The 27,403-nt window shown below is 54.7% G+C and overlaps 1 protein-coding gene across 1 annotated transcript; it reads left to right on the top strand.

Moving 5' to 3' along the window:
* Positions 1-7,440: 7,440 nt before the first annotated feature.
* VIL1 (villin 1) lies at positions 7,441-26,997 on the top strand (the record flags this gene model as incomplete). The annotated part of the gene is made up of 19 exons (XM_080799311.1): positions 7,441-7,515; positions 7,835-7,909; positions 8,750-8,946; positions 10,262-10,370; positions 10,548-10,658; positions 12,050-12,252; positions 12,359-12,437; positions 12,610-12,708; positions 13,376-13,529; positions 14,080-14,180; positions 14,269-14,406; positions 15,004-15,162; positions 16,102-16,281; positions 16,784-16,929; positions 17,610-17,754; positions 18,223-18,411; positions 20,818-20,886; positions 21,954-22,094; positions 26,065-26,997. The coding sequence occupies 19 exons, from the start codon at positions 7,441-7,443 to the stop codon at positions 26,176-26,178; spliced, it is 2,484 nt and encodes an 827-aa protein (XP_080655437.1). The 3' UTR covers positions 26,179-26,997.
* Positions 26,998-27,403: the final 406 nt, after the last annotated feature.

Genomic DNA, 27,403 nt, shown 5'->3' with positions numbered 1-27,403 from the left:
AAGCCAAATTATGGAAGCAACCTAAGTGTCCACTGAATAGATATGTATATCTCTATATATACAATGGAATATTGATCAGCCATTAAAAAATGAAATCTTGCCATTTGCAACAACATGGATGGAGCTGGAGAATATAAATACGAAATAAGCGAGTCAGAGAAAGACCACTAGCCTATGACTTCACTCATATGTGAAATTTAAGAAGCAAAACAAACGAATAAAGGGGAGGGGAAAAGGGCAAGCCAAGAAACAGACCTCTTAACTCTAGAGAACACACTGCTGGTTGGGGGGGGGGCAGGCTGTGGGGAACAGGTGATGGGGATGAAGGAGTGCTTGTGTTCAAGTGATGTGATGAGCACTGGGTCATGTATGAAAGTGTTAAATTGCTTCATACATCTGAACCTGATATAACAATGTACATGAACTACACTGGAAATTAAATTAAAATGGGGCGCCTGGGTGGCTCAGTGGGTTAAAGCCTCTGCCTTCAGCTCAGGTCATGATCCCAGGGTCCTGGGATCGAGCCCCGCATTGGGCTCTCTGCTCAGCAGGGAGCCTGCTTCCTCCTCTCTCTCTACCTGCCTCTCTGCCTACTTGTGATCTCTGTCTGTCAAATAAATAAATAAAATCTTAAAAAAAAAAAAAAGGCAAGAAGCAAACTGGAGAAAAGTACAGCATAAACGACAGGCAGATTACCAACCTTAATACATTAAACATATAAACAACTCAACAAATTAATTAAAATCTCACAAAGGAAGATGTAGCCAAAATATATACATCTTAAAATGGTCTGTTCCACTGGTAATCAAAATAGCATAAATCAACAAACACAATGACTATTTTCTTTTTGGCAGTCAGACTGACAGAGATTTTCTTAAAATCTGGAGCCCGGTGCTGGGGAGGATGTCGAGAAACAGGCAGTCTTATGGGCTGCAGGTCATACAAGAAATTAATGTGACTTTTTCGGAGACCGATTTGCCTGTTCACATCCTTGATCCAACAATTCCAATTTTAAAAGCTCATCCCAAAGAAGTAAGAAGGGATGCAAGCCAAGGGCAAGGATTTAGCAGTAAGGGTGTGCCTGGCTGCCTCAGCGGGTTAAGCATTTGCCTTTAGCTCCGGTCACTGCCCAGGGTCCTGGGATCGTGACCTTGGGCTCCCTGCTCAGTGAGGAGTCTGCTTCTCCCTCTCCCGCTGCTCCTCCCCTCTGCCTGTGCTCACTCTCTCTCTCAAGTGGATAAATAAAAGCCAGAAAATAAGAAAGAAGATTCAGCAATAAGAATACTCACCACGGCATTCTTTGTAGTATCAAACGAACGGATATAATTTGGAAGTCCGATAATGAACTATTGGTTATATAAACTATGCTCTCTGTCTAATGGATTATCGTGAGACAATTAAAATGCCGTCGGGAAGTAACATATAACATGTCACCATAAAAAGGATGGTAGAAAAATAGATATTAGATACATAGAGTACACACTCACAACATATGTACTTGAAAGAAATCCTCAAAAATAAATCACTTGAAAGAGATACTCCACAATAAATCACCGATTTATTTGTAGATTATCTCTATAGTGAACTTGTAAATGAGTTTTTCCTTTCCTTTTTGCCTGTCTGCATAATTGAATGAATATAGACTCCTTTTTTGTGTGATTTTATTTATTTATTTATTTCAGAGAGAGACAGAGAGAGCACGAGCAAGGGGAGGAGCGGAGGAAGAGGGCAAAGCAGACTCCCACTGAGCAGGGAGACCCACCGGGGGTCTTAGGACCCCAGTATCATGACCTGAGCTGAAGGCAGATGCTTAACCGACAGAGCCACCCAAGCCCCCCTAGACTCCTCTTCATGCAAGAAAAAAGATGTTCTTTTAAAAAGCAAAGTAGCACCTGCCGTGTGTTTACTCCTCTTTGCACACTGTTGGTGAACGTGCACAGACACCTACACTTGGCTGCGGTCAGGAGGAGAGGCTGCCCTCACCCCACCCACTCCATCCCTGCTCTCTAGAGCACCAGCGTTTGGAGGGGACAGGAGGATTTCTGCACAGGTGAGGGTTGGGGGCCGCTGCTCAAGGTGCCGATTTGTCGGCTTTTGTGGACTTCAGAGAAAAGACCCACCCCTGAAAGACTGCCCTGGTTTCCGCTCTTCAGTAAGGATCAGGGCTTGGAAATGGAAGCCTTGGCTTCTGGGAGAAAGTGGCAGAGTCCAAAGGCACTGATTTATGGCAGCTAATAAACACGCCAGGTGGAGTCAGTGCCCCGGAAGGGGGTGGGCAAGAAGAGCACCCATGCCCCCGTTGAGTAAGTGGCACGCCGAGTGAAGGAGACCTGTACCAGCGCCAGGGTCCCTTCCATCTCGGAGGGGTGGCAGGTGTGAATCCCTGGGCCTTCCTCCCTAAGTCCTGCCCTAGGAGCCTTTCTCCCAGGGAATGAGGGAGGACTGCCGAGCCAACTCATCTGCGCTGGGAGGAGGAAGGGTCCAGGCTCCCCTGCCTTCCCTGGCCACTCGTGCCAGCCACGCGCAGTGAGGCCATGAGCCTTGGGCAGAAATGTACCCTATTCCTGGCAGCTTGCTCACGCCCAGCCAAGGGTGGGGCCTGTTGGCTCTGGCTGTCAGGCTGTCGCTGGGCTCCACCAGCTCCCAGGGACCTGGCTGGCACCTGTCTCCCCACCCCCTCACCCATTCTCTCTCTCTCTCTCTCTCTCTCTCTGGGGCCCTATCTTCCCTTATATGGTGAAGGCAGTTCCTGGGGGTGGGGGTGGGGACAAAGGTCGCTCTCCTGCAGCCAGCTTGCCACAACTCCCTGAGACCTCCCAGGTGGCAGCTGCCTCCCCTGGACAGGTAAGGCAACCCTGTGGGACACTGGGACAGCAGGCTGTGGGAGACGACAGGACAGGGGTCCTGGCTTCTCCCTGGCAATGTAGGGCCTCCTTAGCACCTTGGAGCGGAGGTGAGGGAGGGGCTTGGCTTTCTGGAGCGTCTGGAAAGAGCAGGAAGCAGTGAGGCTTCCTGGGCCTCCAATGAAAGAATTTTTCAGTTTCCACTCTAGACAACTGCTCATTCAGAGGCGCACCTGATGCTAGCTTCACCTCAGGTGTCCAGCCATCCCGATTGCTCTGAATGGGGACAATCTGGAGACACAGGACTTTGAGACTTAAAATTTGGACACTCCTGGGCAAACTAGGACCAGTCACCCCGACCTCACTCTGCCTCCCTTTCCCCTGCCCCACCCCGTTTCTCTGCCCATTTGTTCTTTATCTGAAACCATTTATTTCTTTGTGCTGCCATTCCCTGTGATACTGCTGGGGCCTTGGCACCCTTGGGTCCTCAGGTGTGAGCAGCAGCCATCAGGAATTGAATGGACAAAGGCAGAGAGAGGCAGGGGGCTGGTGACTGGCAGGGCCCTTCTGGCCCTGATCCATGCCTGGCCCCCCAGGCATGCACTTCTGTCCCATCTCCCCTCCACCAGGACCCGCCATCTGGCCTTGCCAGCCACGGTGGCCGAAATGGGTGGGTGGGTGGGGGAGGTAGGAGCTAAGTCCAGACCAGAATCCTGGGACATCTGGTCCACCCCTTCCCAGAAAGCCTGTGAAGGCATCCCAGGTCTGCGAGGGACAGAGTCTGCAGGCTGGGATGCTGGGATGTGTCCTCTCTCCCCGCTCTCCTGGGCTTGGGGAAGCAGGAGGCTGTCCTGGGTTTTAGGGCCTGCCGCATCCCTGTCTAGCTCATAAGAGCATGACTGGGGACTGAGAGCAGTGACAGCTCCCCACAGGCCTCTGAAGCTGGAACACTGAAGACAACGGGGCAGCAGTTAAGCAAGGAAAGATGGGACCTGGGGGAGCAGGAGCCCTATCTCCCGATGGTCCACCCCTTCCGTTCCACCGTTCTGACTTTAAGCTCTGGGAACCTTTGTTGAGCATCTACTATGTGCTAAGAGCTGGGGAACTACACAGATGACACTGTTTAGGTCCTTGACCTTGGAGACCTCAGACTTAGAAACAGATCCTTTCATCACCATGTGGTCAAGGGGTCAAGAGAGGCATGGGTCCAGGGTGCCTTGGAGCCCGCGGGAGGGGCCCTTGGTCTAGCCTGAGGATTCTGGGAAGGTCTCCTGGAAGAAATAAGAACTAAACTGAGTCTAGAGGAGCATGTAGCATTTAGCCATGTGAGGAAAGGTGGGGAGGGCATTTGGTAAAGGGAAGAGCAGGGGTAAGGACATGGGGGCGGGCAGCCTGGGAGGACAAAGGCCAGCAAGCTGTCCAGCACCAGTAGAAGGCAGCGAGTGAGCAGAGAGAGGCAGGGGGTGTGACGGGGGCAGGCTGGAGAAACATTGAGGTGGACAGAGGGGCAGGAGAGGAAGGGGTCCAGGGTGTTGCACAGGTAACTGACTTTGGGGCCTGGGAGGAATGGTGCCTTTCCTCAAGTAGAAGGCAGAGAATAATGGGGACCAGAAGGGAGGGGGGCAGCCAGCAAACTCCAGTTGAGGGACCAGGCAGTGCATACCCAAACCTGGGGCCATGCTGTGGGCATGGGGGACGTGAGGAGCCCATAATCCTCCTACCAGATCAGAAGCAACAGCCTCTCAGGGGAGGGCTCACCCGGGGTGGGGTGCAGGGGCATCTGCTCGGACCAACACGGATGAAAGCAGGAGCTGTTGGAGAGTATCTGGGAGGGTACCTTTGGAGTATGAGCTCACCTCTCAGGGCCGCCCCCCTCAGGATCCCCTTGCCCCCTGCCCCAGTGGACGCTCCCCCTTCCCAGTCCAGGTTGCGGGAGGTCCCGAATCCTGATTTTCCTCTAGGGAGGGAGGCTTATCCAAGTCCCTGCTCCCCCAAATCTCCACTCATCTGATGGGTGAGAAGTGCCTCCTCTTGTCTACTGTCCGTTCCTCTTGCTGCTCACTCCCAGGATCAGAGCGTGTCCCTAGGGGTCATCTAGTTAACCTGACCCTCCCCCCCACCCCTAGATGAAGAACTGGGACTCATGTTCATTCAGCCAGGGAGTGCCAAAGAGTCTGTCTCGGAGAAAGGAAGATGTAGACCAAAGTGGAAAATGAAGTAACACAGAAAACTTTTTTCTCCTTTGTACCCAAACTGGTCCTACTGGCCCAGGAGTCCTGGGAACCTGCGGTCTCTGTGGGTTGAGAAATGCCTCAGAGAGGGGCCATGGCCCACAGTGGCATTGGACAGGACCCAGGCACCAGGGGTTCCAATAAACACAGTGCTGGTGACTGGACTTGGCCCCCTGAGCTGCCAGAGGGGGTACTAAGCAGAGGCTGGGCAGGGAGACCTTGCCCCAAACTCCAGAATGCCAGGGAGAGAGGTCACCCCTCAGGACTCAGAAGAGGGTGTTTCCCAGCAGTAAAGGACCAGGTCATTGTTCTGAGAGGTGACTCAGAGTCAAGGTGCCATGAGAGATTAGATAGGGAAGTTCCAGGCTGTCAGCACGTGAAGCCTGACCCTTGGGGCCCCATGACCTTTCATTTGCTGGTCATCAATCCAAGGAGCATTCAAGGAGTCTTCTTGGAGGGCAAGAAGGCTGGGAGGTGGGCTTGGTGGGGAGTGGGAGTGACCTTCAGCTTGATAGGGAAAGGCAGGAAACCAGGGATGAGAGTAATGGGGGACAAGCGGATCTCCACCTTGGCTAATATCAGAGTCTCTGGGAAGTCTTTGTTTTAAAGATTTTACTGTATATTTTAAAGAGAGACCAACCAAGCAGGAGGGTTAGGGGAGAGGGGGAGAGAGAAAGAGAGAGAGAATCTCAAGCAGACTTTGCACTGAGCATGGAGCCCAACATGGGGGAGATCATGACCTGGGCCCAACCAAGGTTGGACCCTTAACCGACTGAGCCACCCAGGCACCCCTCTCTGGGAAGTTTTGAAAACACCCATGACCCGCTTCCCAAAAGGCAGAAAATAAAGTACCCGTGCCTGGGCCCCACCCAGCCTAATTAAATCAGAGTCCCTGGGGATAGACCCAAGCATCATCAAAGCACTGATATTGTTTAAAAGCTCTGTAGGTGATTCTGGCGAGTTCCCGCAGCAGGGCACAGAGCCACAGGTGAAAACAGAATGAGCCGTAAAAGATACCATAAAAGAAGCTTGGGGAGGAAGGTTTCTTTCAGCTCAGTGGGTGAAGGCTGGTTCACACAGGGAGAGTTCACTCTGTCAACCACCCATCCATCCATCATCCATCCACCCATCCATCCATCATCCATCCATCCAACCATCCATCCATCCATCCATCCACCCATCCATCCATCATCCATCCATCCAACCATCCATCATCCATCCATCCATCCATCCATCCATCCATTTACCTACTCTGCAAAGTGCCCACATGGTGTTAGATGCTGGGGGTTCAGTACTGAGCAATATGGTCTCTACCTTGTGGGGCACAACCACAACAGTGACTGAGGGGTGTTTGGGGATAGCTAGGAAGGAACATGAAACTGCTACACTTTTTCCTATCATGGTAAAATACACATAAGATTCATCATTTTGACCATCTTAATGGACACAGTCCAGGGGCATTCAAGACATTCACGATGTAAGATACAACCAGCACCACTGTCTAGTTCCAGAATTTTTTCATCATTCCGAATGGAAACTCTATGCCCACTAGCAGGCCCTCCTCTGCCCCTCCCTCCAGCCCCTGACAGCCACTGATCCACTCGCTGTGGGCATGGATTTGCCTGTGCTGGATCATTCATATAAAGGGACTCATACAACACATGGCCTTTTGTGTCCATTTTCTTTCATGAAGCCTAATGTTCCCAAGGGTCATTAGTGTTGCAGCCTATATTAGCGCTTCGTTCCTTTTTATGACAGAATAATATTCCATTGTGGGAGCACCATATATATATATATATATATATATATATATATATATACATATACACCACCTTTTGTTGATGGATATTTGCGTGTTTCTACCTTTTGGTTATTGTAAACAGAGCTGCTATGAATCCCAAGTACAAGTTTTGTTTGAACACCTGTTTTTTCTTTTGGGTGAATATCCTTTTGGGCCCTTATTTATTTATTCTTTGCTTTCCTTTTCTTTAAGCCTGCATGATTTTTCTTCCCCCCAGTCAAAGGATTAGAAAAACTGTTTGGGGCTAAAGAAGGGCCTTGAACGGCAGGCTGAAGAGTGGGGGTTTAATCAGTTAGGCAATAGGGAGTCAGATAGGGGTTTGAGCAAAAGAGTGACAAGATCAGAGTGTGGTGGGGGGAAGACTGGAGGCTCTGCCCTCACCCAGCTGGGGGCCGGGGTGGAGCACCAAGCCCTCGCCTCCCCAAGTCCCTGAGCCCTGGCCTCCCGCTGGAGCTGTCGGGAGCTCTCCAGGCCTGGGCTGGAAGGGCAGCGCCAGACGCACCGACGCACCAGAACCACTCCCGGCTTCTCAGCCCTTGCTCCCCGTCCCCTAGGCTCCTCCGCCATGACCAAACTGAGTGCCCAGGTCAAAGGCTCCCTCAACGTCACCACCCCGGGGGTGCAGATATGGAGGATCGAGGTAAGCCCTGCCTGGGTGCTGGGGGCTCTGCGGGCTGGGGTGGACCGAGGGAAGGAAGGAGTCTGAGGTTACTCTGCCTTCCTGAGGTGCAAGCCCCTGGTGCCTATCCCCAAGGCTGTCTTCCTCTCTTCTCAGACGTCCTCCTACTGTCCTCCTTTTCCTCCTCCCATTGTCACATCCATTCTTCGGGTCAGCTTCCTCAGGCCCCCCTCCTGCTGGTTCTCTGCCTCTCCCAGCTCTCCCTGGGGTCAAGGGCAGCAGGGCAGCTGGGGGTTCTGGGGTGCCAAGATGGCCCCTCTGAGCTCCCTCCTCTCCCTAGGCCATGAAGATGGTGCCTGTTCCTTCCAGCACCTTCGGTAGCTTCTACGATGGCGACTGCTACATAGTCCTGGCTGTGAGTAGGGGAGGGCGGGCACGGGAGAAGCTGAGCCGAGAGCAAAGGCCTCTGTGGCATCAGGGAGGAGATTTGAGGCTGGGGGTGGGGGGAGAGGAGGGCTGACTGGGCTTTACCCCTCGCCAGCATTCCCCGGGTGTGCCCAGGGGCCCCGGCCTTTGGTAGTCCTGCAGGGTCAGAAATGGAAGAGGGTCTCCCTGCCCTTGGTTCCCTGAGCTCCCACCAGAGGTGAACTTCTTTGAATTTATAGCCCTGGGGACCGTCTGAGCCAGTAGGACGTCACCCTGCCACATTTCCCACATCCACAGTCCCCTTCGTCTCACCTTCTGGGTTTTTGCCACAACCTATACTATTGAAGGCATTTCTATTTGTCCTTATATTGCCTCACTTTTCACATTTAAATCCATTTGTTCAAAAATGTAACTCCCCATCATGATCCTGATGAGTGAAAGGCAGGGTCCCAGGTCACAAACGGAAAGTAGCTCTAGAATATTTACTTAATCCTTTCCTATGTGCATTTGTACGCCCCCCAAATCGCCTCACAGGCCTCTGACCCCCCACGCACCTCACCTTGGGAAATGCTGCTCCATGAAACCAACTTATTTCCAAGATGAGAGGAGCAAGACCTTGAGGGTCTCAGAGAGTCTGTGGCGGGGCGGGGGGCGGTCGTTCAGGTTCCTGACCACCAGCGCCCCCCCCACCCAGCTTCCCCGCCTGCCAAGCTCACCCCTGCCCCTGGGACCCATGTATGTGCGAAACCTGTCAGAGCAGGGAGGCGGCGAGCGGGCGGGCGTGTGAGCCCAGGGCCTCGGGCACACCGTGCATCCCCTCTCCTCCCAGATCCACAAGACGGGCAGCAGCCTGTCCTATGACATCCACTACTGGATCGGTCAGGCCTCGTCCCAGGATGAGCAAGGGGCAGCTGCCATCTACACCACACAGATGGACGACTTCCTGAAGGGCCGGGCTGTCCAGCACCGCGAGGTCCAGGGCAACGAGAGCGAGGCCTTCCGAGGCTACTTCAAACAGGGCCTGGTGTACGGATGGGCGGGGAGGGGCCAGGGCGCGGGAGGGGACCAGCTGGGGCCTTTGGGGAGCCTCTGAGGGAGACCTACCATGGGCCTTTGGAGACTTCTGCTCTGCCTGCTTCCCCACTCCCATTTCTGCTGCTGCCTCGTCCTGGGTCTATCCCTCTGAGTGTCTTTAGCTGCCCCAGAGGTTGTTGTGAGTCTGTGCACCATGAATTTTTGCAAAAACCCCTATTTGAACATTCTGGAGAGCTCAGTGCCGAAGGAGGCCTTCCAGGGCATCACAGCAAGTCTCGCTTCTGGCCCATGGGCAGTTGACCTGCTCCTCCATTCCCTAAAGCAGCACTTTCCACTAAACACTCCAATTGCTAGCTTTTCTTGAAAAGCCTAAAGTTCTGGACTCTGGGCTTTTCCTGTGGAAACACACAGTCAAGATCAAGTTGCTACTGACCAGTAGGATAGGCCAGAAGCTCTCTGCTGAGCCACAGTCCCCACTCCTCCCTTTTATCTTACTCCTCTTCTTCCCATACTTGGAGCAACAGCCCACCCCTTCAGGCAGTGGAGCAGACAGCTCTCTTGTCTGCTTGGGCTGCCCTAACAAAATACCACAGAATAAGTAGTTTAAACAACAGAAATTAATGTTCTCACAGTTCTGGAGGTTGGGAGATCCAAGATCAAGGTGGTCAGGTAATTGGGTTGCTGGTGAGAGCCCCTTGCTGGCTTGCAGACGGCCACCTTCTCGCTGTGTCCTCCCATGGTGAAGACAGTGAGCAAACTCTCCGGTGTCTCTTCCCATAAAGGCACTAACCTCATCACGGAGACCGCACCCTCAGGACCCCTACTAAACTTCATCAAAATCTACCCCCTCCCAAGGGCCCCATCCCCGAATACCACCACACTGGGGTTAAGGCTTCAACAAAGGAGTTTGGGAGGAGACACAACTCAGTCCGCAGCAAGCACGCACACACACACACACACACACACACACACACACACACCCGCCTCTGAATTCTGTCCTGTCCTTCCACAAATCCACATCACCATTTGCCTTTCTTTTCGGGCCCTCTCAGCAGGGCAGGGACTCCATAGGATGGGGAGCGAGGCATCTAGGATACAAACTTTAAGGAGGCACGCACAGGCAGGCGGAACACTGACCTTGCACTCTCATGACCCAGAGAGCGAGAGCCTCAGAGCAGGCAACATAGGCACCTGTGCCCCTCATCCTAATCTGGGGCCCTGCCCTCAGCTGGGCTGAGCCCCAGCACCTGGGCTCTCTCACGCCTCCCAGCCACTCCCTCCCTTAGGTCAACTCCTCTCTTCTCAGGATCCGGAAGGGGGGTGTGGCTTCTGGCATGAAGCACGTGGAGACCAACTCCTACGAGATCCGGAGGCTGCTGCACGTCAAGGGCAAGAGGAATGTGGTGGCCGGAGAGGTGGGCATCGCCCAGGGCCCTGGGGCAGGGCCTCCTGTCTCCCCTCTCAGCCTGGGCGGAGGGCACAGGCCAAGGAGGGGTGTAGGCAGGGAGGAGGAGGGGAGGATGGGAGGTGGGAGTGGGAAGAGACGTGGACTGGGGCAAGTATCTGAGTGGAGGGGTCCTGTGGCCCTGCAGGTGGAGGTGTCTTGGAACAGTTTCAACTGCGGGGATGTTTTTCTCCTGGACCTGGGGAGGATTATCATCCAATGGAATGGGCCGGAGAGCAACCGCATGGAGAGACTCAGGGTGAGCCCCAGCACTAGCCCTCTCCCTAGCCGAGCTCTGCCCTCGCAGGGTCCCACACACCCGCACCTCTCCTGCCGGCCACACTCGCCAGACTTCTGCCACCCCCACATACCCCAGGCCCCTCGCGGCTGACTGCCCTGGACAGTGTGTTCAAAGGTAGATCTGAGTCTCCGTGGGGGTTCGCATGCGTTCCCGTGGCTCACCCAGGAGGTGTAACACGGCCCTGCTGCGGGGTGGGCCCCGTGCCAAGCGTGAATGAGGTAGGCAGAGCCCTGGCGCTGGCCTCCAGCCGGCCCTTGAGTGGGGAGAGGAGCTGAGAAGTGAGGGGTGGGTGTGCAGCTCTGGGGCTTCTAGGAAGGCTTTCAGGAGAAGGTGGGGTGGGGCGGAGAAGGCCCTAAGGCAGGGGAGAAGTGGCTGGGGTGGGGAGGGCGCAGGATGGCGATTGCAGGGAGCTGGGAGAAGAGAGAGGTCTCGCTCTGGCTCTTGGGGCGTGCTCTGTGGCCAGAAGGCCGTAGGAGAGGGCTGGGGTCGTCCTGACTTCTGAGGAGAGAAGGGGTATGGAGGGGCTGCAGGCAGCAGGGAGCCGGCAGCCACCTGTGTTGGGAGAGGATGGGAGAGGTGGCAGGGCCCCTGGGACAGTAAGCGGGGATCTGCTGGCCTTACCTGTGGGGCCGATGGGGCCGAAGAGAGAGAGGCCTTGTGCTTGAGTCCCATGGAGGGGACCCAGTCCCATTTCCCGAAATGGGAAAGGAGACACAGATTGGGGCAGGTGGGGGCAGGGGCGGAGGGGGGGAATCAAGTTCATTCTGGGGCATCTTACAACGGGTTATCATGGAAGTTGGGAAAATGAGAGGAGAGCAAAGACCTGCGCTGGGGACAGAAATAGGAGGAAGCCCCGGGAGGGGGGCTGGGGACTGAAATGCCAGTCCCCAGAGCGGAGGCCATCGGACTGAGAAGGGGGAGCCAGGGTGTGAGTGTGTGTGTGTGTGTGTGCACATGCGTGTGAGCACACTTGAGGCCGTGTAGATGCACGTGTGTGTGTGCCCGTGCACATGCGAGCTCATGCTGGGGCAAAGAGACTGAGACCCCTGAGATCCAGGCTTCCGCTTTAGTCCCCAGCTGTGAAGTAAAATCACAAATTTCAATGTCAAAATGGAAGGCCCAGCAAGTACACCCCAAACAACCACCTGCCAACAAGAAGCCCACTTTCCCCAATGGGGTTCACTTGGTGCCCTTACGGGGGGTGTGCAGGCAGGACAGATGCTTCATCCCTGGGGTGCTGGAGTGGGGGCTGGGCTCTGCAGGCGCGGCTGGCAGGGGGGCAGCCACGGCCCTCCCGCCTGCCTCCCCACCAACCGGGGCCTTCACGGGTCACTGGGCCCTCCCTGCAGGGCATGACCTTGGCCAAGGAGATCCGAGACCAGGAGCGGGGTGGGCGGACTTACGTGGGCGTGGTGGATGGGGAGAATGAGAAGGAGTCACCGAAGCTGATGGAGATCATGAACCATGTGCTGGGCCAGCGGGGGTCCCTGAAGGCGGCGGTGCGCGACGACGTGGTGGAGCCCGCGGTCAAGGCCGCCCTCAAGTTGTACCAGTGAGTGTGTGCCCAACTGGGCTCTTCGTGGCCATGGGGCATCCCTCTGGGGGGCTGGGCTGTAGGACCCCCACACCCCCAACCCTGCTGTGCCTTTGTCCTGCAGCGTGTCTGACTCAGAAGGAAAGCTGGTGGTTAGAGAAGTTGCCACAAGGCCACTCACCCAGGACCTGCTCAGTCATGAGGTGAGAGAATGTGGGGACCCCCAGCCCCAGCTCCCCTCCCACTGCACGCGGCCTGGAATCCCCCCAGCAGGATCACGGCTGGGGGCTGGAGCCACTTTGGTCCCAGCAGCTCTGTGGTTGGACACCGCCCGCAGGCTCGGGCTCCCACACGGCGTCTCTCTCTCCCCCCCAGGACTGTTACATTCTGGACCAGGGGGGACTGAAGATCTACGTGTGGAAGGGGAAGAATGCCAATGCCCAGGAGAGGACGGGAGCCATGAACCAAGCCTTGGTGGGCATGGGGGTCTGGGAGGGGAAGGGAGAGAAGCAGACGCAGCAGGGAGGGGGAAGTGGGGTCAGACTGGGTGTAGCACCAGGCAGAGGCCTTGGAAAGCTCTGGGCCTGACCCAGCTGGGGTGCTAAGGGTCAGTTCCATAGCTGTCTTGAGGGTTCTCTGTATGCCGGGGGTGGAGGGGAAGGCTCCAGGCAACCCGGGGGCCCCCCCTCAGGACATGAGCTCCCACCTCAATTTGGTTCAGAGAAAGGAGGGAGAAATGGCGGCTGGCCTTCCTGCAAGAGGGGACTGGGTTGGCCAGGGGGCTGGGGCCAAGTCAGAGTTTGGGGTCATTATTAGGACTAGACTCAGTAACCCTAGCTGGCTTGGGCTCAGCGTTAGAATGGGGGTTGGGCTCAAGGTTGGAGATGGCAGCTGGGGATTGGGGTTAGAATTGAGGTAGGGTCAAGTTTGGGATCTCTTTGGGGCTTTCGTGTTGGGACCAGAGCAGGGTTTAGCTTTGGGGTCAGCACTGGGACTGGGGCCAGGTTCAAGTTTGGGCTTGGGAACCAGGGGTAGGTTTGCGATTAGGTCTGGTTGGGTTTGAGCTAGGCTGGGCTTGCTTTTGGGGGCCTGTAGGGGTTAAGAGAGGGACACAGCCCCAGCTAGCCCTTTTCCCTCCCAGAACTTCATCAAGGCGAAGCAGTACCCGCCCAGCACGCAGGTGGAGGTGCAGAATGATGGGGCCGAGTCGGCTGTCTTTCAGCAGCTCTTCCAGAAGTGGACTCTGCCGAACCAGACTTCAGGCCTGGGCAAAACCCACACCTTGGGCTCCGTGGGTGAGGACCGGCCCAAGGCAGGAGTGGGGCTCAGAGGGTGCCTGCACCTGCCTCCTCGCCTGCTTTCCAGACACACCCTTTCCATGTGCTTCCCCCCACCCCTGGCTCTGGGCTCCCCCGATAGGGTGGGGACACGAGGGAACACGAGTAAACTCAGCTGTCCCAAAAAGGGAGCTGAGAAGCACCTGTCTGTCCTTTGGAATGGGGTTGTCTCCCTGGAAACCAGACAGCGTCGGTGTCTCACCAGACAATATTTGCTGAAGGCAAGCTCATGGCCAGGCCCCTGGAGGAAGATAAAAGGGCTGTTTCTCTCCTGGCTCCTCAGGGAGGCCATGGTGAAGCCCAAGTCTCAGGGGTGGGAGACGGGGGTTCGCATTGTAACTGCCACTCTCTAGCTCTGTGACCTTGGGAGGACCTCCGATCTCTCTAGCCTCGGCTTCCCCATCTGTGAAATGGATCTAAGAATTGTAGCCATCACTCAGGGCTGTTGTGAGGACCCTGGGGACCTCAGCTGCTGACAGCTGGTGTCCTGATGCCCCTCCCCCTCCAGCCAAAGTGGAGCAGGTGAAGTTTGATGCCACATCCATGCACGTGCAGCCTCAGGTGGCTGCCCAGCAGAAGATGGTGGACGATGGGAGCGGAGAGGTGGAGGTATGGAGAGGGCGGGAGGCCGCGGCTGGGTGGGGTGAGGTTGGCAGAACCCATCCCTGCCCTCTTACCGGCCTGGTAATGGCCCCAGGTGTGGCGCATTGAGGACCTAGAGCTGGTGCCGGTGGATTCCAAGTGGCTAGGCCACTTCTACGGGGGTGACTGCTACCTGCTCCTCTACACCTACCTGATTGGCGAGAAGAAGCACTACCTGCTCTACATTTGGCAGGTAGGGCCTACCCTTCCCTGTCCGGACCAGGGCCAGCTCGGCTCCCACTCCAAGCGGCCCTCACCTTTGAGTTGAATACCTCTGGTGACGGGGAGTTCACCCCTTTCCCATCTTGGAGTGCTTTGGCTATGAGATCCCATGGGCACAGGGTACCCCCATTCACGACCCTTGCCCCTTCTCTGAGTTCTTGGAGTCTCCCTTCCGATTTCCTTGGCTTCCAGAAATTCCCTTCCTCTGCTCAAAGCACTGTGGGTTTCTGGGTCCAGATGTGAGTGCACAGGGAGATGCTTGGGTGCTGGAGGGAGTGGTATGGTAGCCTTGGTGTTCCCCACCAAGGGGAGGAGGTCTGGGGTTAAGGGCCGGGTAGCAGGTGAGCTAGGGTTGGCGGGGGGCTGGGAAAGGATTAGGTGTGGGGCTGGGATCAAACCGGTCTGGGTTACGTTGGGTTTGGGCTATGTCCAGGGCACTCTTTGGTGGGGCAGACTGTTGGGTTTGGGGCCAGGTGAGAATCAGGGATGGAGTTGTAGCTGCAGCCGCGGACGGGCTCAGGGCTAGGGACGACTGCATCTCCCCAACTTCCCTCGTGCTTGTCCCCAGGGTAGCCAGGCCAGCCAGGATGAAATAGCAGCTTCTGCCTATCAAGCCGTCATCCTGGACCAGAAGTACAACAATGAACCGGTCCAGATCCGGGTCCCGATGGGCAAGGAGCCACCGCACCTCTTGGCCATCTTCAAGGGACGAATGGTGGTCTACCAGGTGTGGCTGCTGGCCCGCGGCGCCTGGGAGGACCCACGATTGCGGCGTGGTGGGCATCAGGAGATGGGGAAGGAGGCCTGGGACGGGGGCAGGGGGTGCCCAGGGGTGAAGCGCATCCTCCACAGGCAGGACTGTGTGAGGCCCCATCCCCCATGTGGAACTGGCGGTAGAAACCACCACACCATAGGAACCAGTATGCAGCAGGAACGCCCATCATGGGCAGGTCCCGTTTCTGTCTACACCCCCCTCCACCCACACCCAGTCCTCTGCATGACCAAGGCAGTTCTTTCAGCTAGATTTGCCCAGAGTGAGCCTGTCCCAAGGGCATTGGTGCCTTCCAACATAATGGAGCAGACATCTGCACTCATTTAAGAAATCAGCTGTTTCTCGAATACCCAGGAGCCTGCAGCCCTCTGCAAGGTGCTGGGGCTGGGGAAGGCCTGTGTTCCTGTTGCCAGTCTTGTTGGGAGAGTGGGGGACAGCCAGAGGCACCATGTGGTTCGATGCGGAGTGTAAATACAATAATCTGGGGCAGGCAGGGAGTTTGAGCCCGAGCCTGAGGTGGGATTTGGAGGGGTCTTGACATGAGGGTCAGAGTTGAGGCGCTCGGCAGAGGTAAAATGAGGGCCCACAGGAGGGGATCCACGACACGGAGCAGGGAGAAGCCCAGCTGAGCTAAACAGGAGGGTCTGGAGAGAGCAGAGTGAGTCTGGGAGGGCAGTGTTGAGCTGGTTCTAGCCTATAAGCAATGGGGAGCCATTGAAGGTTTCTGAACAGGGGAGTGCCGTGACCATTTGGAAAGACTAGTCTGGGGATGATGTGGCAGAGGATCTGGGTGCAACCACACCCCACCCAGCCTCTCCTCCACTCTGTTCTCCGTGCCTCTCTCCAGAATCTTCCATGGTCTGTACTAAGTTGCTCCCACTGCTCTCTCTGCAGGGAGGCACCTCCCGGGCCAACCAGCCGGAGCCAGTGCCCTCCACCCGGCTGTTCCAGGTGCAGGGAACCAGCGCCAACAACACCAAGGCCTTTGAGATCCAACCCCGGGCCAGCTCCCTCAACTCCAACGACGTCTTCATCCTTAAGACCCAGTCCTGCTGCTACCTGTGGTGCGGGAAGGTGCGTGCAGGGCCTGGGGGCCTCCCCTCACCAAGTGGGTCTTAGGGGGTCCCCAGGCCTCAGGGGAGCCCCTGGCCCGTAGAACCTTCTGGCTCATTTCCCAGCTGCCCTGAGCCAGTCTCCATCCCCCCTCACATTCACTGCCTCTACGCCTGGTTCAGTCTCTCTCATTCTGTTTGTCTCAGCCACCCCTGTCTGTCCCATTGTTGGTCTCTCTCTGTGTCTGGGGCTCTCTCCATTATCCCCGTACCTGTCACTGCATCTCCGTCCATCTCAGCTTCTTGGATGTCTTCTCTTGCCCTGTAGGGAGAGCACAGACTCCTGTCCCCTCTGCCGTGCTATGGAGTGTCAAGGACAGAGGAAGGATGTGCTTGGGGTCCTGATCCGGGCAGGAGGGGCCCTCTTGGACCCAGGAGCTCTGGGCCAGTAAACATGGTGGAAGTGGGGGTAGCCATGGCCGTAGAGATGGTCTCCCCCAACACAGATGACCCCCTTTCCCCAGGGCTGTAGCGGGGACGAGCGCGAGATGGCCAAGATGGTTTCGGACAACATCTCCAGGACAGAGAAGCAAGTGGTGGTGGAAGGACAGGAGCCGGCCAGCTTCTGGGTAGCCCTGGGGGGAAAGGCTCCCTACGCCAGCACCAAGAGGTAACTATGGGGTGTCTCTGCCTCCAGCTTGCCTTCTGAGGCCGGGGAGCCTCCCAGCACCTCCATGCCTTGGCCCAGAGCCTGCAGTGGGCATGGACTGAGGACTCTGTGTACCAGGTCCCCAGGGCTACAAGATGAAGGAAGAAGGGACAGCCCACTGCGCCCTCAGACCCTTTGAGCCCAGGGACTGCGTCTGTGCTGGGGTGCCTGGGGCCCGGTGCAGGGGCAGGGAGGGCAGTTTCTCAGCAAATGGTGTTCACCAGCTAGGAAGCAACTCAAAGGGCGGGCCGGGGCTTGCCCTTGCAGGAATCTGCCAGAACCCCACTCTTTAGTCCTGACACAGGACCTGGATGCTGTGAAGCCCCAGCCAGAAACACTCTTTCCAGGGGTTTTTCTGGAGAATACGCAGGGTCCACTCTTCCCCCCCTTGGAAGCAAAAGGGCATTCCTGCAGTGGTAGGAGGAGGCCTAGAAGGAAGATAGCAGGATTTCCCAACAGTCCTGCAGAAAGCCCCGGGAACGCCCCTCCTGGAAAGGCAGCGGGATTTCTCCCTCGAAGAGGGGGCCGCTTTTCACGTGATCAGAAAAAAGAGCATTTTCCTAGAAGCTGGGCGGTTTGCATTGGAGTTCTGTGTCCTCCGTTCTTCCTCCTGCCGCCACAATTTTCTCTGCATCCTGTAGGCTGAAGGAGGAGACTCTTGCCATCACCCCCCGACTCTTTGAATGTTCCAACCAGACCGGGCGCTTCCTGGCCACGGAAATCCCTGACTTCAATCAGGATGACTTGGAAGAGGATGATGTGTTCCTGCTCGATGTCTGGGACCAGGTATGGTCGAGGCCTGGGGCCCTCCCTTCCCACCAGCTCAAGCCCCAGGGCCAAGAAATAGTGACTTTATGGACAGGTAAGGTTTGGCCTTCTCTTGGCTCCCTCATTCTTCCTGGGAGTAGTATCCTGGACAAAAAAGCCTAAGGAAGAAGGAGGCAGGTAGAGAGGAATTGTAATTGGCTTTATGTGCAGCGTGTTTTCCCAAAGCCCTGTTTCTTTCACGTGGCAGAAGCATGTTTTTAAGGGTCTGAGGCTCTAGAGAGGTCAGGAGTCCCGCACTGGTGGCGTCTCCAAGTAGAGGGCATCTGTCCAACCTCTTCATGTCCCAAATGCAAAGTCAAGGCCAGATGGGGTCTGCCCAAGGTCACTAAGCTTCACTGTCGGTCACTGGAGCCTGGCGGAACCGAGGTGGAGCGTGGTGGGCCAGGGAGCACGGGAAGGCCTGCCGGAACTCTGGATTCCCCACAGGTCTTCTTCTGGATTGGGAAGCACGCCAACGAGGAGGAGAAGAAAGCCGCAGCCATCACGGCCCAGGAGTACCTCAAGACCCACCCCAGCGGCCGTGACCCCGAGACCCCCATCATTGTGGTGAAGCAGGGACACGAACCCCCCACCTTCACAGGCTGGTTCCTGGCGTGGGATCCCTTCAAGTGGAATGTGAGTGGCTACCCCCCAACCCCAAATCCTTCTAGCCCAGCAGGATCTTCTCCAGGAGGCTGCTCACGGCACACCCCAAGGGCAGGGCAGACTTCCGGGCTCTTCTATTCGTTGTGATAGACGACCAGTGATAGATTTTTTAAAGGAGTCTGAGGGGGCCTCAAATAAAAAGGCAGACTGTGTTAAGACCATGAAGCCCTCTGGTGAGGGAAGAGGGAAGGAAGTCGATCAAAAACCCAGGCTCTGGACGCCTGGGTGGCTCAGTTGGTTAAGCCTTCAGCTCAGGTCATGATCCCAGCATCCTGGGATCGAGTCCGACATCAGGCTCCTTGCTCTGCAGGGAGCCTGCTTCTCCCTCTGCCTCTGCTGCCACTCTGCCTGCCTGTGCTCTCTCTTTCTCTCTCTGACAAATAAATAAAACCTTTTAAAAAAAATGTACCAAACTTAAATAAAAGTTGTAATCAAACTTCATAATCCTTTAAAAAACAAAACAAAACAAAACAAAAAACCCAGGCTCCTGGGTGCCTGGGCGGCTCAGGGGGTTAAAGCCTCTGCCTTGGGTCCCAGTCATGATCCCAGGGTCCTGGGATCGAGCCCCACATAGGGATCTCTGCTCAGCAGGGAGCCTGCTTCCTTCTCTCAATCTCTGCCTGCTTCTCCACCTACTTGTGATCGCTCGCTCTCTGCCAAATAAATAAATATTTATTTTATAAAATAAATAAATAAACAAACATTTATTTATAAATATTTATAAATAAATAAATATTCAAATAAATAATTATTTTATAAAAATTTATTTAAAAAAAGGTCCATCAAAAACCCAGGCTCAGGGCGCCTGGGTGGCTCAGTGGGCTGAGGCCTCTGCCTTCGGCTCAGGTCATGATCTCGGGGTCCTGGGATCGAGCCCCACATCGGGCTCTCTGCACAGCGGGGAGCCTGCTTCCCCCTCTCTCTCTGCCTCTCTGCCTACTTGTGATCTCTCTCTGTTACATAAAGAAATAAAAAAATCTTAAAAAAAAAACCAACAAAAACAAAACAAAAAAACCCCCAGGCTCATGACCGTGCCTTTCTTGAGCACTGGATGTGTCTCAAAGCTGATGGATATTCTTGCTAAGAGCTGTACTGACCACTTGAACTTAAATTAACTAGAGTTAAACAAAATGGGGCACCTGGATGGCTCAGTCGTTAAGCATCTGCCTTTGGCTCAGGTCATGATCCCAGGGTCCTGGGGTGGAGCCCTGCATCAGGCTCCCTGCTCGGCGGGAAGCCTGCTTCTCCCTCTCCCACTCCCCCTGCTTGTGCTCCCTCTCTCACTGTCTCTCTGCCAAATAAATAAATAAAACCTTTCAAATAAATAAAGCTAAAATTAAAGATTCAATTTCTCACAAGCCCCAAGCTAAGTACATCGTACTTCCCTATGGCTAGTGGCCCCAGGTCAGAGAAAGAACATTTCTACCGTTGTAGAAATTTCTTCGGGACAGTGTTGGTGGATCCTCAAGCCAGATGGGGATGACACACGTCAGTTCTAAAGGACAAATGAGTGTCTCTCTGGCACCTGCTTCTAAGCAAAGTGGGTCATACATGTGGACCTTACCTGAGGGACAGTGAGTAAGACTTCCACACGGTTCTCCTGAACTGGCCCTGGACAGAAGCAGAAGGCTGGTCGTCAAGGCGGAAGCCCATGCAAGTTTTCGGAAGGCCAAAGGTGGCTTTGGGTGCACGAAAGTACATAACAGATGATTTGAGGAACTAGAGCTTAGATGAATTTCCTCAAATGCATTTTTTGAAAGCATTTGTTCAGGGCTTGAGGGGCTGGATTAAGTCTTGAGTATAGATTAAACAAGTCTCCAGGCTGCAAATCTGACTGCCAGAACTTCTTAAATTCCTCTCAGGGTCACTGGGCCCAAGCTCTGGTGGCCCTTCCGCCCCTCCAGTCTGTGCTGGCTTCCCTTGCTGGCCGAGCACCATGCTTGGGGCCAGGCCCTGGACATATAGGGACATGCGGTTCCTCATGGAACCAGGGTCCCTCCGACTCCCTTCAGCCCTCTGCGGCAGGGACTCCTCCAGGCTCTGGGAGGAGCCCCCCATTCTCCAGGCCGCCCCTGTGCTCCCCGGAGCCTCCTCGGGGGAGGCAGCGTCTCCAGGCTGCACGGGCCTCTGAAGGTGGATTCCGTCCTCGCGCGGGGCTGAGCGGGGTCTTCCTTACTCTCAGCCCCGTGGGTCCCCACCCTCACCATTCAGCCTCCTTTCTCAGGGTCCCTGCCCCAGCCCCCACCTGAGGCCCCCTCCACCCCTTCCCATCCCCAGGCCTGAGGCCAACCTTCTTTCAACCCCCTGAAAGGAAGAAAATTCTTCCATGCCCTCTGCTGAGAGCCGGGTCTGACTTGTAATTGGGTTTATGTGCAGAACACCAAATCCTATGAGGACTTGAAGGCGGAGCTTGGAAACTCCAAGGACTGGGGTGAGATCACTGTGGTGAGTACGGGGCAGGCGGCTAACTGACACAACCCTGTGGGAGCTGAGAAAGTTCCAGAAAAGACAGCTGGGCCCTGGGCTTCCCTTTCCACGGGGGTCCCCCCGCCCCCACCGGCTCATAGAAGTGCTTCTCCCTGTTGAACTTCAAGGCCTCCAGCTGTTTCTTCTCCGTGTGCTAGTCTGAGCATACATAAGGCCTCTGTCCGGGTGATGGGAGCCAGGAGCAAGGTGGGGACAGCCGGTTAAAACGCGGATCCCAAAGTCCCGCTCAGTCCCCCCAATTCTGGTGCGTGGAATCAGGCTGAGCCCGGGAATATACCTGTTTTAAACGAAGAGCTAGGGGATTTGACACAGTTCGTCCACTTCGAGAAAGAATGATTTGTCTGCTGTGGTCACCCCTGGGGTCCTTTCTCCAGGGGTAAACTGCGGTCTCTCAGTTAGTGACTAGAATGGCACTGAGCCCATGGGCGCAGGATTATGGGACTCTGAAAGCAAAGCCTTTCCTTCAGGAAGTTCACAGGCTTGCAGGGGAGGGAGCCCCAAGCAGACTCTGTGGAAATGTGTCCAGAACACAGTTTCACAAGCACGCGGGGTCATCAGCCGATAAGGCCGCTTCCTCGGCCCCACCCGCAGGCTGAGTACCCCATGTGGCCAATAAACCCTTCTTGCTGGGCAAGGGTGCAGGCAGGAAAGCATGGACGGAAAGGGCAAGGCTGGAGGAATTTACTGATGACAGTGTCATAACAGATAAGAGAAAGAGGGTCATAAATGTCCAAGGTGGACCTTGAACATCTGTGGGAAGCCATGGAGAGAAGTTCATAAGTCATAGAACAAAATAATCATCTCGGGCCCACTGGCTCTGGTTGGATACAAACCACCAAGTTGTAGCTCACAGGTCAAGCAGGTGTTGTGTTCTGAGGAGTATGTGTATGGGCAGGTGGGGGCGGGTATGGAAGGCTTCTCGAAGGAGATGCCCTAGAATCAGTGCTGATTCTGGAGAAAAAAGGCAGCCTGGGAGGGAGCCTGAAACCCGCAGAACGAACCAGTGGTTTCCTTTTCTTTCCTAGGAGATCACCAGCTCTAAGCTGGACACGTTCGATATGAACAGCAACCTCGTTTCTGGGCCTTTACCCATCTTTCCCCTGGAGCAGCTGGTGAACAAGCCTGTGGAGGAGCTCCCCGAGGGGGTGGACCCCAGCAGGAAGGAGGTAGGTCAGCCTCTAGGGGGAGGGTGGAGAGACCTGGCGGGCCGTGGGCTGGACAATACTGCTGTTGGTTAGGTGAGTAGGTGCTGGGGATGTGCTGGGAAACAGAACACATCTGGTCTCCTCCTTCCCGTGAGGGGACCTCTCAGTGGGGACAGAGGGTTCAAAGGACCCCGATTGCACTATGATTTCATTTCAGTGATGATAAGTGCCACAAAGGTGAAGTACAGGTGCAGTGAAGGGTCTTCCAGGAAGGAAGCTGACTCAGTCAGAGGTTTCCTTCTGGAAGGTGACCAGGAACTATTCAGGCAAAATGGATTATTCCCAGAGAAGGGGACAGCATGCGTGGAGCCCGGAGGCAGGGAATGAGCACAGAGGCCAGCATGGCTGTGGCGTGCGGAGCCGGAGAGCAGCAGGCTGAGGGGCTGGGGGCCTAATGGAGCAGGGCCTGCTACGCCCTGTTAGGGAACGAGGTGTCTGTCCTGAAAGTGGACAGGAGCCATCATGGTCGAAGCAGGGGTGCGGGGGAAGCGGCAGTCAGGTTTATGCCTTTAAAAGACCACGATAGGGGCCCCTGGCTGGCTCCATTGGTAGGACGTGTGACCCTTGGATCTTGGGGTTGTCAGTTCGAGCCCCATGTTGGGTGCTGAGATTACTTTTAAAAAGTTTTAAAAACTTAACAAAAAAATAATAAAGATTTTATTTTTTTATTTTATTTTTTAAAAGATTTTATTTCTTTATTTGACAGAGGGAGAGATCACAAGTAGGCAGAGAGGCAGGCAGAGAGAGGGGGAAGCAGGCTCCCTCTTGAGCAGAGAGCCCGATGCGGGACTCGATCCCAGGATCCTGGGATCATGACCTGAGCTGAAGGCAGAGGCTTTAACCCCCTGAGCCACCCAGGTGCCCCATAAAGATTTTATTTTTAAGTAATCTAGAATAGGTAGGTGGTGGCTGGGGGAGTAGAGGAAGGGGGGTGGTTTAGAGGAATTTTAGGGGGTCAAGTCAATGACACTGGAAGAGAAGGGTGTGTGGGTGGGGGAGGAGGTAAGGGCGCCTGGAGATTAAAAAGACCTGGGGTCAGACTGAGCTTAGAGGGGGACGACTGTGAGTTTGGCGGTAGCCATGCCATTTGAGGTACCCGGGGACATCTGGGGTGAGGCATATTTGGTGCCCAGGCTACTCAGAGACCTGCCGGGGCAGAGACCGCCAGCGTGCAGTCCTCCTCGTGGCTGCAGCTGCAGACCCATGTGTGTCACTCGTGCAGAGAGAGTGTGGCAAGAAGAGAGCTTGTGAAACACCCATTTCCAATATTCACTCCCACTACAGGAAAATCCAAAATGGGTGGCAAATCTAGCTTCATGGGGGATGGAGAGACAATGTGCTCTGGGTATGATAAACCATAAACAAATCTTGCTAATGAATTAAGGAATCTGTAGAGGAGAGATGCCCAATTTCTCCAACAAGTCTGTTACGTGTTTGGGCTCCATATATGTTTAAGTGTATTGTTCCCAGAGCATCTGTGTCCTGCCCTTCACCTTGGCGGCCATGTTCATGCATTCTCTCCCTGATGGACCATCCGTGTCCTCACCGGAATGTGGGGATGATCCCAACATATTTTTTGTAACAGTGATGCTATGAATATTGCTTGCCCAGCACCTCGTACGTGGAAGTGCTCCGTAAATGTAAGCTGTTACGACTGCCTGGAAAAACTGGAGGGAGGGCGAGTGACTGGCCTGATGCAACTGACATAGCTACGGGGCAGCCGAGGCAGAGCCAGAGCCCGGTCCTCAGAGTCCTGCCGCTCCCATCGTGTCACGTGGCATGATGTGTTTCTAAAAGGCGGTACAGCCAGTGTCATTGAACCAGGTGACTGAGAGGAGGCTGAACGGATGGTGAATTCTGACCAGGACCAACAGAATCGAGACAACCCCATCATGGTAGACACAGTCTACAAAATCTAAGATCCTTTTTAAGAAGTCAGTAGTCTGTTGCTGATTTTTTTTTTTTTTTAAAGAGATTCATTATTTGAGAGAGAGAAAGAGAGCGAGTGAGTACAGGTGCAAGGAGGGGGAGGGGCAGAGGGTAAGGGAAGGGAATCCCGAGACTCCTCTTCTAGAGCGAAGCCCAAGGAGTGGGACTTGATCTCCAGACCCTGAGATCATGTCCTGAGCCAGAACCAAGAGTTGGATGCTGAACCGACTGCACCACCCAGGCGCCCCAGTACGTTCTTGTGGAAGAGCTGTCGGTCAATGTTAAGTGGAGAGAGTAGGAGGGGTCTTCAGACTTCTCTAGTGCTCCAGACTTGGAAGGGGAGCCAGCGACAGGGGACGGTGGGGTGCTGGGTCTGGCTGCAGGCAGTAGCAAGAGGACAAACTGGGTGTTTGAGCAAACCACAGAGAGGCGGATGTGGGTATGGGTGAGGTCAGTAATCAGCTGGCAGGACCACAGAGTCCAAGAGCAGGACAAGAGGAAAGATACAAGTCCACTGGGATGGGCAGTTCCTGCTATCCACCTTTGGGGTCAGAGTCCAGGAGTCTTAGCCAAGCTGTGGAGCCAGCCTGGCGGGGGCCAGAGACGGACCGCGGCCTCAGCTGTGAGGGACCTGGGCCCGGGCTCTGCTACAAACTGGTTTGGGGCAGTCAGCTCTTCCCCACCCACTGATGCCCAAACCCCTCCCCCTTCTTCTCTTCCCCTCTGCCTGGGGCAGGGCTCTCAGTGGACTTGAGGACAGAATTGGTGGGGGGGGGGGTGTGTGGGAGGCAAACCTAAAGACGGAGCTTGAAGTCCACCTACAGAGGTTGTCTGAGCTGTTCAGTTACGGGCTCTCTGCAGGGCTGGATCAAACACTGTCCTGGGGCGGTGGGAGTGGGGGCTCGCATTGAAAAGAAACCCATGGCTCTAACCACATTCCTGGTGCCTGGGGAGCAGAGATGAAGGCTGGGAGATGCTCTTGGGTGCAGTTTCAGTTTGGGGTTCTCACGTTGAGTGTGCCTTGAGGATACCTGGCTTGCCTGAAGCAGTATCACCTGTTGGGGGGCTAAGGTCATTTCAGGCACTCCCCTGATCTTATGGAGAAAGATACAGATGCCTGGGTTAGAAAGCTGTCCTCCAGTCCTGATCTCTAAGTCAAGAGTAAAAAGGTAGAATTGTGCTAGCTAAGCTTCTGTATCATTCATAGGATGGGAGAAGCTGGTAGAAGTCACCCAAATATTTTGTTTCCTGCTCAGAATGGCCAGGGGTTTTTGCAAGTGCCACAGCTGTACCTGCATGCTAGCTAGGCTGCTGCTTGCTGGGCCCACGGTGCTGGGGCAGGTGCTGGGGTGGCCAGCCTGCTCCCGAGATCCCCAGCAAGGCAGGGCCCAGGAGGGCCAGCCCCTCCCAAGGGTCATGGTTCTCGCTAGCAGAGCTGGGTTCCTTCCTGTGGTGACAGCAACTGGGTCTCAAACATTCAGACCTGGGCAGATTCCCTTCCTGGCTCATCTGCTTACCCTGTGGGCCAGACTTAAAGGAAGAAGGATCCTCTCGCTTAGGGTCACTGTTTACTGAGTAAAGACAGATGAACAAGACACCTTGTTTCCAGTACCCTTTCATGAGTCATACTGTTTTCATCCCCGTAAAAGCATTACAGAGAAGCAAACACTGGCCTTTAAGATTTTTCTCAAAGAGAGGAAAACTAAGACGTTCTCAAAGCTAGCGAATTCCCCAGCCAAGCGAAGCCAAGTGTCCCAATTCCCTTTGCAGAGCTAGGGTGCTCTTGGAGCTCAGTCTATTTTATGCTGACCATGTTCCACATTCAGGGATCACACTTCTTGGACCTCAGCATGCCACCTGGCTCCTCCCCGTCTCTTCCCGGGGTCTCCTGACATTACCCACCCTGTCCTCCATGTGATTGCTGGGCCACACCTACAGGACTCCCTGTAAACTCTGAGGTGGGGAATGTGACCGTTGCCCTCTGGTTCCTCTCTTCTTCTAGGCACACCTGTCCATCGAGGATTTCACCAAAGCCTTTGGGATGACACCCACTGCCTTCTCTGCCCTCCCTCGATGGAAGCAACAAAACCTCAAGAAAGAAAAAGGCCTGTTTTGAGAAGCGGGAGCAGTTGTGGTTGGCGAGCATTTCCCTACCTTGCTTGCAGTTTTGTTGTTTTCATGACTGGTATATTCGTCCTATACTAATTTTGAAGTGAAATTTTACCTGTGAGCAACCTCTCTACTCTTCCAGAGTGGCACCTCCATAAAGAGACTGTTGTCCCAATTTCAGCTCTTGAACAGGTGGTCGCATTGTTTCGACTCTGGCGTGCTAATGTCACTCTTGACCATCCTGTTCTAGAGCCTCCCTTCTTAGAGAAGAGCGAACACGCCACAGGACATCCTAATTCTGAGTCCTCCTCCCTAGGTTTCCCTCCTGTACCTGATGTTTAGCCATGAGAGTGGAAGGAAGCATTTTGCGGTTTCACATCTTTCCCCGAGTAATGGCTTTTCTTTTTCACATACTCTCCTCACTGACTTAGATGAGAAGTTAAAGGGCACTCCTTTGCAAGAGCTGAATGGCCTGGGAAAGGGCCCTGTTAGGAAGTTTCACAACACTAACTGGTCCCCAGCGAGAGCAGCACACCCACTGGGTCTAGAATGGAGATCATTTCACCCCCAGTCTGGTACTAATAAGGCAAAGAGCTTAGCTAAGGCCGATGCCGAGTTTACAAGCTGTTATCCAGAACCTCTGCCACACTCCCCGAAGGGCCATTTGTCGCTTTGCCCTTCCATTTCCTTGAAGGTGGAATGGTGCTGCATGGAAGTCCGAGTCAGAAAGCCAACTGGAAGTGATTTCACAACCTCAACACACGGTGGTTAAGTGTCTGAGAGGATAAGTCCTTTCCAGAAATAACAGTCAAACCAACGCAAGGTTAATAAAGGCTTTAATTTCACACACACAAAAAACTCTATGCATAATTTAAAAAGGAAAACAAAAACAAGGAAAAACCGTAAAGGATACAGAGGAACAGTTCTGCTAAAACACAGATAAAGTGCCGCTCCATACGAACAACATAAAGAATCAGAATCAAGTCACTCTGAACACAAAGAAAGAAAATCACCTCACAAATAATGTGGCCAAAGCTGCCAGCAAATCTGGTAGTGGCTCAATTAGGCAAAGCGTAGGACCTTTCCTTCTGTTTTCCTCTCTATAGCATAAGTGAACAACACTGACAACAGGCCAGAGGAACCGGGATGGAAGGACAAGGTCCGAGAGGGAGGGAAGCCTGGGGACAGGAGGTGTGCGGTCTCACTCCCCGTATCACCTCTGTTCTTGAAAC

This window comes from Martes martes (assembly GCF_963455335.1).
Source record: "Martes martes genome assembly, chromosome: 3".
NCBI lineage: Eukaryota > Metazoa > Chordata > Mammalia > Carnivora > Mustelidae > Martes > Martes martes.
Note: the sequence above shows the minus strand (reverse complement) of the source record. Positions and strands in the feature narration are given on the sequence as shown.